Source organism: Anser cygnoides, chromosome 1 (assembly GCF_040182565.1).
Source record: "Anser cygnoides isolate HZ-2024a breed goose chromosome 1, Taihu_goose_T2T_genome, whole genome shotgun sequence".
NCBI classification, from domain to species: Eukaryota; Metazoa; Chordata; class Aves; order Anseriformes; family Anatidae; genus Anser; species Anser cygnoides.
In genome coordinates, this window is record NC_089873.1 from 87,806,618 (window position 1) to 87,818,003 (window position 11,386).

Genomic DNA, 11,386 nt, shown 5'->3' on the forward strand with positions numbered 1-11,386 from the left:
CAAACGGTGCAGGCCCAAAAGGCATCCATCCAACCTACTGTTTATTTGCTGGTGATGGCACAGGCACTCTTCCTTCCTGCGCGTCTAAACCTGTGATATTCCTTGTTAGATAGAAGGAGGGGATCACTTTTACCAGGTGGTCAGTAATTCATTGAGTCTTTACACAGCCAAAAATGGCAGCAAGACTTACTAAACAGCGGCAGTCAGCTTTTTAGATGTAGTTTCATGCCAGGCTCACAGTGGAAAGATGTTGACTTGCACCTTTAGTCACACTGGTCTTGTTAACTTCAGTGTGCCCTTCGCAATTCTCATGCTATATGAAGAGTTATGTGCATGCATGTGTGTATGTGCATGTGTCCATGTGCAGCTATACTTGAGTTTTTTTGTTTTAAGCTTTGCCTTGCTTGTTCAGCCCTCAGGCAGTCATCATAAATAGAAAAGGCTAACAGAAACCAGCTGAGTGGCTCCAGCCCACCTCTGACAGGCTTGCATACAGAGCCTTCCCTGGGTACTAGCCTCCAGCATTCTCATAATCACCTCAAATGCTAAAAAAGTCTCCTTCGTTAACCACTTCTTCTCAGCGCCCACCCACAGACCACTGAAGCCCAAATAATTTGCATACCATTACCTTCAGGCAGATAAGGCATGTGTGTGCAATTTTGGGTACACAGTTTCACTTGTAACTTGTAAAGCAATCAATTCCAGTTGAAATTATGCTGCCACGGGACCTGAGGCTGCTATCTTTTACTTTGCATAACACAATTACCCTGATGAGGGCTACAAAATATATATTTAAACAAATAACCAAGTTAATATAGTTCAATTCGTGTATCAGCGTTCACCTAAAATTAAATAATTCAACACCATGCTGCCTGAGGGAAGAAACAGGGTAAGACTGCCCCCTCCTGTACACAAATATGTAATTCTCTGGATAGTTGAAAGCAAAAATCTTGCTTTCTTAGTATACCTTGGAATATTGATCTAATTGGAAATATATATATATATAAAGCATACTTAAAGCTGTACAAAGAAGTTTCTGTCACTGTTTCTAACAAACAAAAAATAATGAGAGTACTGACTCACTGGTCAAATACGTACAATTCCAAAATAGGCCTGGCTATTAAAAACACATGAACAAAAGCCAAGCTTCAGTAATACAAGGCTCAAAACACTATGTAGTGCACAACCTATTTTTTTTTTCCTTGAGTGTATTTCCTCCACATCACTTAATCAAGCCTTTTTTCTTCCCCCAGACTGAAGTGTCACTGGAGACTGCATTATACTTCTTGCAGTCTGAAACACCTCAACAACACGAAGAACAGCAGCTGGCATTTTAGGGGCAATTCCCCTTGTAGGCATCCCCTGGGATCACCTTCTCACCTTAATTAAAACAGTAGCACTGTTTACAGACCCAGAATACCCAGAGAGTAAGGCATTTTCTGAAACAACACGCTGACACCTGCGAAGAAGGGAGGACAGAAAAACATGTTTAACCATAATGCAAGCTCTACCTGAAGCAGCCACCCCTGGCCTAAGCCCCCTCAGGGTTTAGGCCAGACCTCAGGGTTTAGACCCAAACGCTAAGGGCTGGGGTTAGCTGTGGGGAAATATGTATTTTTAGTCTTCTCGTTGGTGAGAAATGTTCTTTCACCTGGCTGACAAGTGGTTTATAACAGTTCCTTGGAAATTGATGGGTTTTCCTAGATATTTGAGGGCAGATATCCCTAATCTTTCATTTACAGACACATTAAGGGAAGGCTGAACAAAAGAGGGGAGGACTTGGGGCAGCCATGAAATGGACTAAAGTGATCAAATGAATCCTTGGAGAGCACTGTACTACCACAGAGAAGCATCACCTGCCACCAGCGCAGGAAAGGGAGCCTTCCTTTCCTCTGGAACAGGGAAATGGGATGCACAGGGAAGTAAGACGATTTAGACTGTTTACTGAGCAAACTACATAAATTGGGTGTCTTCTAACATGCCATTCAGAACCTGCAGAAAGACTCCTCCATGTAGTTTCTTTGGCCCTACTTGGTTTCGTAAGAGCATTGCCAAACCAATAAATCTAGGTAATGGGCAATGAAGTAATCAGCAACTGAGATAAAGCAATTCCTTTAGCACACAAGTTTTATTGGGTACACAAGTTTTATTGGGTAAATACCTGACTGCATAAAGCATAACCTCCGTTAACAAGCTTTCACCAGTCCATTGGCCATCTGTCTCAGTAGTCCTGGGAGTTTGAGGATTTTCTCCAATGAATTCATCCAGAGATTTACATAGTTGTGTTTGCTTTTTCTTTGCTCTAGTCCTCTTGTATATTTTTTCCATTTACTTGACGCTCAGAATGCCTCTGCTTATACAGTGGTTGATTTTCTTCCCTCAGATATTACCTTCCTTTCTACATTTGTTTTTGATTGGTTGGTTGTTTTTGGTTTAGTTTGTTTGTTTGTTTGTTTTGTTGTTTGTTTTTTTCCCCCTTATCTCTTTCTGTTTTACTTAAGGATTCTTAAAATTATTACACAATGACAGCTGCTCTCTGTTTGGATGAGGTAGAAGCCAGTCACAGGTTGCTTACGCTAACCATCATTCATGGCTACAGATTGCTGGTCTACAAGAGTGTACCTGGGCAAACCCCCAATCACTACTTTGCTTTACAGGGTGTTTAAACACCAAGTCTCCTCAGCTATAGGTCACTTGCTGAATTATGCAGTGCCTCTCATATGTAATTGGCCAAACACATTCAAGTTAATGATTTCTTCAAAAAGGAGGTGTTACCTATTGCAAATAAAGTAAGACCTTAAAAATAACAGATGTATGGACATGAACTTTTTTTTTTTTTTTAATTCCTATTTGGAAAATCTGTAAATTATTCAGCAATTTAGGCACACTTGAATCAAACCTAGCAAGAACTTTGTTACAACAATGGGTTGCTGCTATTCCTGGGCAGCCCTGACCTGATATGTATTATTAGCATGTCTGATATATAATAGCTTTGATGGTCATTTTAGTCCCAGTCGGTCAAAGGTGTCCTTGAAGCTTCTAGCAGAAAGTTTTCTGCATTCATTTTCAAGACTGCTAGCAGATTTGATTCAATGCAAGATGCTCAAAGCAGCAGTTACTAACAAATACAATATGAATACCTCAACCTGGAATCCTTCCAGAGAACTGGAACATATTGTAGTCTAAAGAATGTATGTCTTTGAAACACAATTAAGCTGTTCTGAAATACTAAAAAATGGAACATGATACAGTGATGCTGCTACGGTTTAGAAGTTGGCTTGCTTGTTTATTTGTGAGCACATGCCTAGATTCAGGTAGTTGCATTTTTGCACTAATAAAGCAATTGCTTGCTTTCCAATTTTTTAATCAATCTGGTAGTAGTTTGATTCCTGTCTTTTTCTTTTTTTTCTCCTGTGAAATGTAACACAGATGTAATGGAGATGTAGTGATATTCAGAACCTGATTGGATGTGATCCTGGGCAGCCTTCCTTAGGTGACTCTGCTTGAGGAAGAGGTTGCACTAGATGATCTCCAGGGGTGCCTTCCAACTTCAGCCATTCGGAGATTCTGTAATTCCCATGTCAGAAACACCTGGGAAAAAAAAATATGCTTCTGTACTTCAAATCCAAACCTGGGGATATCATTATCCTCTTGGAAGGCACTACACTTAACTTTTTGCAGCGTAAACAAGCAATCTTACCTAGGCTGTGGAAAATTGCCTGTGTCACTGGTTTAAAGCTAAAATACTTACAGGAGTGTTTTCTGTCAAATGAAGAAGAAGACAGCAAACTGCTCTCATTGTTTATTTCTCTTTCAGCAGCTGTGCAGAATGTCAGTGCTCTACATATGAGTGATTAATGTATCACTCTGCACAGAAAGCTCTTTCAGTGCAGGTGAAAATGGTTGATCAATAGGTAAGTTTAAGAATCAATCTTCAGTGGGCAGCCACAATCTTTCAAATGTCTTTAAAACTTTCCTCCATTCTATTCAGATAGCAGTTTAGCTGATTGTAAAATAATTATTATAAAGACTGTTGGGTAGATACAGCATTCTTCAATATCCAGAGAATGGTAATGCTGAAGGTTAGCTAGAGCTAACAGCAAAGTGGAAAAATGGTTATTCCCCTGTGTAGTGCTTCTCCTTTTCTACTGTAATTCTCATTGGGATTTTTTCATTGCTTTGCTCCAACAAAATCTTCATTAGACATGGGGTTTTGGTCATTTCAGCTGTTGAAGCGTTGCTTTTTTTAACAACAAAAAAGTACTTTTAACACTAAATGCATAGAACCTTTTAAAGCTGATACATCAGCTTTGTCAGAACAGAAAGAGGTACTTCCAAATCATTAGCCAACTGAAGCTCAAAATCACCAAACACTGAAGTTGCTCTGAAGCAGTAAAAAATGGAGCCAAGGCTTGACACAGTGGTGTTTTTGAACTAATACAGCCATTTTGAAATGCAAGAAATTTTTGAGAGCATATGTCAGGTTTCAGGCAGTTACATTTAATAGTGACCTAGTAAATGCCAGTTTACCATTTTTATCAACCTGGAGACACTTTGTTTCTTTTTCTCTTCCTTGAAATATGATTGCATTACCCATTTTGAGCACTTTATTGCTTTATGCATTTTTTAAGACAGCTAAACTTTCCTGGGAGGATTTCTCCCAAATTACTGACTTGTAATTAATGAATGGTCTGCAGGATGATACATGTATTGTGTCATGTAATTGCTGACATCTTGCTCATGGAATCACAGAAAAGGGTCCTCCAGAGTCCAACCTCCTGCTCAAAGCAGAGCTGTCACCAGCACCAGATCCGGTCAGCCACGGCTTTGTCTAGCCAAGTTTGAAAAACCTCCAAGAATGAGATCCAGCAACCTCTTTAAGGTAGCCTGTTCCTCTCACACACTACCCTCATAATGAAGATTTTCTCAATATCCAGCCTAAATTTTCCAAACCACATTTGCCTTTGTTTTATCATCTCCCACTAAGCAGAACAGTTTGATCCATCACCTTTGTACATCCTTTCAAGTAGTTGTTCGAGCATCCTCTTTGCAAGAACAAACAGCCCCAACTCCCTCAGTTTCTGCTCACTGTTTGTGTGCCCTAGGCTCCTAACCACCTCAGGAGCCCTCTCCAGTTTTTCCACATCCTTTTTGAACTGAAGGGCCCAAAACTGGGCACAGTATTACAGGTGTGGCCTCAGCAGCTCTGAACAAAGAGGGATGATAACCTCTCTTGATCTGCCAGACGTGCTTTTCTGGATGTAGCCCATTAAGCAGGTTGCCTGAATTGAGCCTACTGGGCCGTTTTCTGCTTGGCCTAGGACCTTGGTGCAGATCCTCTTCAGCACAGCTCTTGCTCAAGCAGCCACTCCCAGCCTGTGCTAATGCACATACTCTGACATGCGTGAGGAACTTTGCCCTTCTCCTTGTTAAGCTATGTCAGGTTTGTTGGCCCAATTCATGAGTTTCTCAGGTTTCCTTGGAACCGAATCTTTGCTGTATGAGTATCTCAGCTCCCATTCCACTTCAGTATCACCTGCTAACTGGCCACGGATGCGTTCTTTCTCATCACCCAAGTTGCTCGTAAAAAAAAGTCATTACTAACCACTGGCTGTTATGGGTCATGAACTAGACATCAAAATGTTGGCTGAGCCTGGAGGACCAGTAAGTTTTCAGCCTCCCAGCTTCCAAAGCAGATGCAGTAACCCATCAGGAGCCTTATTAGAAATAAGGTATATTACATCCCCTGTTCTCTTTTCATCCCTATCACCAGTCATGTCTTGATAGAAGGGAATCAGGGTGGTCAGTTGGGGTTTGTCCATGGTAGACCCATTCTGAGGTTTTCCAATCACCTCTTTTTCAATACGTATTTGGAAATGAATTTAGCAGTTTTCTTCACCAATCCTGGACAGCAGGCTGATGCCTGAGCCTGCAGTGTCCCCTTGTATCAGTGTCAAAGCCATGGGCATTACTTTAGTTTCATGTGCAGGACTACTTTCCTCTTTCATTCGTCTCTATACATTTGTACTTTGTCTGTGAACATATTGGTCCTCAACCCTCCATATTTCTAAGCAGATGTGCTATGCTGCAAACATGACTGCGATGCAGCAATGCGCCTGACAGTCGTACTGTTTTACCAATTGATGGGGCTATGTTTTCCCTTTCATTCTATTTCGGTATTCCCAGCTTATTTTGTTGATGGCCATTTCTCCATCTGTCCAGACCCAGTGAAATTACAGACTGCAAGCTTAACAAGCCCGTATCAGACAGACTTCTCCAACAGAAAGTCTTTAATGCAAATTGATGCTTAAACCTAACAAACAAAGCCTCAGCATGACAAAACAACCTTGCTCATTTCGCTCTTAATTGCAATTCCCGTATTGTTTAGGGCACACAGTCACTAAGGTTTCTGACTAATTCAAATCACTTTTGTGTCTTGCTAACAATAGCTTTAAGTGAAAAGGAAATTTGAGTGGCTTTGGGGGTGGTTTTTATGCTTTGTTTCTAGGAAAGAGTTTGAGATTCCTTGAAAACCGCTCGCTCCTGTGCTGAGCCAGTCAGTCTTTGTGTACCACCACTAAGCACACGCTGTGTGTTTGGGCGTTTCAGCTCCTAAAAAACCGTGTGGTTTTCTATACTATGACACTGGAGCGGTGTAGCAGCGGTCCAGGCCCACGGTAAGGCGGCCGGGAAACCCAAATGTCACCACGGCGAGAAAACAACCGCTCCCAGGCCACCACGGCAAGAAAGAGGGCGTCCCTGACACACACGAGGGAAGAACTCGTTCACGAGGGAAGACCCGGCCACCTCCTCCCACAGCCGCCCCCCTCGGCCTGAGCTGCTGCCTGGCTTAGGGGCGGCACGGCTGGGAGCCGCCCCCCGCCCCCCTACCGTGCCGGCCCCAGAACTGCCCGGCCCGGCCCGGCCCGGCCCGGCCGCTCCGCCCAGGAAGCAGCGCCCTTTGCCCGCGGAGCAGGAAGCGGCTGCCGCCCGCAGCGGGGCCGGCGCCGGGCGCCCTGCAGGTAGGCGCGGCACGGCTCGGCTGCGGGGAGGGGGGCTCCCGTCGCACCCAGCACTAAACCAGCGTGTGCTGGGTAAAAATTGTACAGCTGCACCATTAATTGCTTTTTTTTTTTGTGATGAAATCGTCCTCACTTTGATTTCAGCAGTGTGTATCCCCGATACTAGTTAGGGAGGGGAAGCCTTGAACGCCTTCTTCTGAATGGCAGGTCCGCGCCCTTGTGCCTGGGGTGACCATGCGGAGAACGCAGCGGCAGCGCTTCGGGAGCCGGCGGCAGGAGCCCGAGGAGCCCGAGGTGTGGAGCTCCGCGCTGCGATGGTTCCCGGAGGCGGTACGGCCTGCCACGGCTGCAGGAGGGCTGCGGGGCTGAGTGGCCAGAGGAAAAGGTGAATAGATGCCTGCAAGGAGCCGAGGTAAAGAAAATAAGTCGTTGGACCCAGCCACAAAATCTGCTGTTGTGATATATGCCGTTACTATACTGAAGTCAAGGACCCCAGAGTGGCGCGGTGTGTTTGCTGGAGGTCCAGATCAGACACTCTTCGCACCTCGTTTTAGTAAAGCTATGAATGTTGCATACGGTAACCTCCCTAACCTACATAGACAGATGTTCTTACTGTCTTGGCTTTCACGTTCAAAGAGTAACACCCCAGGATGTGCTTCTGCAGGGTCAGGAGGGAACTAACTCTTCCTTCTACCTTGTCCACTTGCTTAGAGGCTTACCCAAGTGGTTGTGGTTGGACATTTATCACGATGATAGTCCCTCTGAAATGTGGAGGGATCTGCTTCTCTGAAGCTCCTGCTTGTTGACAGCCTTCACAGAGAAACCCTGCTGTTTGTGGTTAGCTGCCTCGAGGGAGGTCTGCGTGGACGAGGTTTTGTCTCCTCCTGCTTTAGAGTGAGGGCAAGCCATCTGGTACACACTGCAGCATGTAAATAGCTCGGTTGGCTTGTACCATCAACCCGTTGCAGCAGAGATTCTTGGTAGTGGCAAAGTCCTGAGAGCTGTAAGGCTGCAGATAGCAACCTACTTTGGAACAGCTTGAAATGATGCATCTGCAGGGGTGGTCCCCTTCAGCATTCAGGGAATATTTAAAGTAGGCACTCAGATTATTCTAACTTGTAAGGTTTCTTTTTTTTCACGTCTGTTTTTTGTTTTCTTTCTTCAAGGTTCTGTAGTTCAAGAAGTCTCTCTTTTGTTTTCTCCCTTTCTTTCTGTCCAAATGTGTCACCTGGGATCAAAGACTTCAAGACTGGTGTTTTTGTAATCACTGGTATCTGAGGTCCAAAACCATTCCCATCACCTGAGCTGTCTCCTTGATTCTGGCATTATCTAATCCCTTATTAACAATTACCTTTCGGTAAATAACTGCTGGTGATGAAGTGGACCACAATCTGGCGCCCATCACTCTGTGGTGTTTGCACCAGAGCCCATCTGTCCAGTTAGTCAATTGCATTTGGAGCTTGAACAGTTGTCCAGAGGTGTATTTTTACTTTGGCTCAGCCATAAATAAACAAGAAGGATTGGTAGCTTGAAGCACAGTTCAGGGAATATGTTTCTGAAGTGATGCCTGTTCCCATATTCAGCAGGGGCAGTAGATTTTAAGGTATATTGTGTGATGCACTCTTGTTGAATATTCAATTAAGCTTAATTTTGCTTGCTTTTGTAAGGATTCCTGATTGCTGAACCTGACGTAAATGCCCAGATGGAGCAAGGAGAGGAACAAGATCACGAGGTGCTGGAAGAGATGCATATGGGTGAGAAATAAATCAGATAAGTTTACAAATAGAGCAAGCAAATTGTTCTTTGAGCTTCCTCAAAGTTATTTAAGCTGCTTCATTTCATCCAGCTCATATTGAGATCTGCTCTTTCCTCCACAGGGCAGGCAGACCACCTGCTCTTGTCAGTGTGCTGTTAAAAGATGTATGGGAAGATGTAGTATTAAGACAAAATATGAAGGTTTCCTGGGGGCAAGGAAAGACCCATCCCTGGAGGTGTTCAAAGTCAAGCAGGATGGGGCCTCGGCCAACGTGATCTAGTGGGTGGCATCCCTGCCTATAGCAGGGGGGTTGGAGTTAGATGATTTTTAAGGCCCCTTCCAACCCGAGCTATTCCATGATTCTATCAAAGATCTATAGCATCCTGCTGTTTGTGGCACACATGCTCCGGGTCGCATGGTGAGGCTACGCTACTATGGATAGTTTTCCCTTTGCTCCCAGTCCTTCCCTTTACTGCTTCTCCTACACAGTGCAGGCCAGGCTCCCTGGGAGAAGAGCTTGCCCATTCTCTGCCACACCATCTCCAAGCAATAATCACAATTATTTGTGCATTTTTTCCAGGTGGCGAGGTAGGTCGCCTTCGGGACCGCTTTGCAAGCGCAGATCAGCAGGATATGTTGGCAGTGGTGGCGAGAGGAGGAGAGCAACAGTTGGGTGATGGCCACGGAAGTCAGCACGTCTCCTCAGAGGCACAGCGAGGTGACTATAGGGCGGCAGAGGAGGCTAAGCTGCCTTGCTCTGCCATCAGCCTGGTGAAAAGACAGGAGGGAGGGGTGGCAGCAGCCTCACGGCGGGCCCATCGCGCAGAGCGGCCCACCATCTGCTCCGAGTGTGGCAAGGGCTTCAGCCGGAGCATCCACCTCATCCAGCACCAGCGAATGCACACCGGGGAGCGCCCGTTCCTGTGTGGGGAGTGCGGCAAGGGCTTCAGCCAGAGCTCCCATCTCATCCAGCACCGGCGGGTCCACACGGGCCAGAAGCCTTACACCTGCACGGAGTGTGGAAAGAGCTTCAGCCAGAGCTCCAACCTCCTGAAGCACCAGCGCATCCACACCGGGCTCAAACCCTACGTGTGCAGCGAGTGCGGGAAGATCTTCAGCGACAGCTCCACCTGCATCAAGCACCAGCGCATGCACACAGGCGAGCGGCCCTACAAGTGCCCAGCCTGCGGGAAATGCTTCAGCCAACACTCCCACCTCCTCCAGCACCAGCGAGCCCACGACGGCATCCGGCCTTACTCCTGCGGGCAGTGTGGCAAACGTTTTGGGCAGAGCTCTGACCTCATTAATCACGCTCGGACCCACACGGGTGAGAAGCCTTACAAATGCAGCCAGTGTGGCCGGGGCTTCAGCGGCAACTCCAACCTCATCAAGCATACCCGCATCCACACGGGCGAGCAGCCGTACCGCTGCACCCAGTGCGGGGAATGCTTTCGTTTCCAGCCCCAGCTGGTGCGCCACCAGAAACACCACACGGAGTAGTTGGCCCTGGGGACCACGGGCAGCAGCTACCTGGTGCTGCAAAGACACCTGGACACCTCATGTGGGGCATGAATTTGGGGGGAGGGAGCCCTCAGAGCCTGTCCCCTTTTCTTCTGGGTAGGCCTGTTTGCGAGCACTGCCCAGGTGCACAAGAAAAGAGGGAAGCCACTGCCAAATGAGCTAGTGCACGTTCACCGCAGTGAGGTGGCTGTTCCCAGCCCCTCTTTCAGGGACGAGGAAAAAAAAAATGGTGCTTACGGTATGGTACGTTCAAGGCCAAGAGGGGAGAACATAGAACCGTTCCAAGGATCAGTGCCTTCTGCTTTTTTTTCTGTGGGGTGTGATTTTTGCCCAGGTAAAAACCAGCTGAAATCTGTTTTCTCTACAAGCTGCCTGGATTTTGCCCTAGGGGTAAGGCCACAGCCTTACACGATCTCTCCCCTTAGAATCCACATCTCCCACTTGGCAGTTTTCATGGTTTTAGGTGGTGTTAGCAGCTATTTATTTTAAACCCCCACAATATGTTGTAGGCCCAGCCGATACTCTGTGGAGGCCCTGCCTATGGGATTGTGTTTTTGCTGGGTTGTATGGTTGTTAAATTGACAGTCCCACAAATCGTGCTGCTGTTTGACAGCTTAATCCTCAGCAGCAATTAAGTAAATTAACATCCTAATAGGTATTTCTCCCAGGTTCTTGTTTAGGCGCTTTTGTGGGTGGCACTTTATGAATGTTTTTATAAGGCTTTTAAAAGTATTTAGGATGACTTTTTAAATTGTGATCTTCTAATTGTCAGTTGATGAAAAGGAAGAGACTGATGTTAATGATGTTTGAAAAATAAGCTATGTCAAACTTTGACTTTATATTAAATGTTAAACATTTTTTCTTGCATAAAACTTTTTAACTCAAACACTGGTTTTGAGTTGTTAATGATTACAAGGAGGTGATTATGACAATGATTTCTAGAATTTCTGTGCATTTCTGCAAGCGGTTTTGATGTCGTCTTTAGTATTGACTTTCTAAGGAATATGGGGGAGGCAGAATTCTGAGAAAGCAGAATGAGCTGACCTCTGAAGAGACGATCTTCACTTTGAGGAGGAAAATACTACTA

The 11,386-nt window shown here is 45.5% G+C and overlaps 1 protein-coding gene across 1 annotated transcript; it reads left to right on the forward strand.

Moving 5' to 3' along the window:
- Window positions 1–6,883: 6,883 nt before the first annotated feature.
- On the forward strand, window positions 6,884–11,185 carry LOC106039859 (zinc finger protein 436-like). Its single transcript, XM_048071569.2, has 4 exons — window positions 6,884–7,022; window positions 7,230–7,434; window positions 8,690–8,776; window positions 9,359–11,185. The coding sequence occupies exons 2-4, from the start codon at window positions 7,416–7,418 to the stop codon at window positions 10,276–10,278; spliced, it is 1,026 nt and encodes a 341-aa protein (XP_047927526.1). The 5' UTR covers window positions 6,884–7,022; window positions 7,230–7,415; the 3' UTR covers window positions 10,279–11,185.
- The last annotated feature ends 201 nt before the right edge of the window (window positions 11,186–11,386 follow it).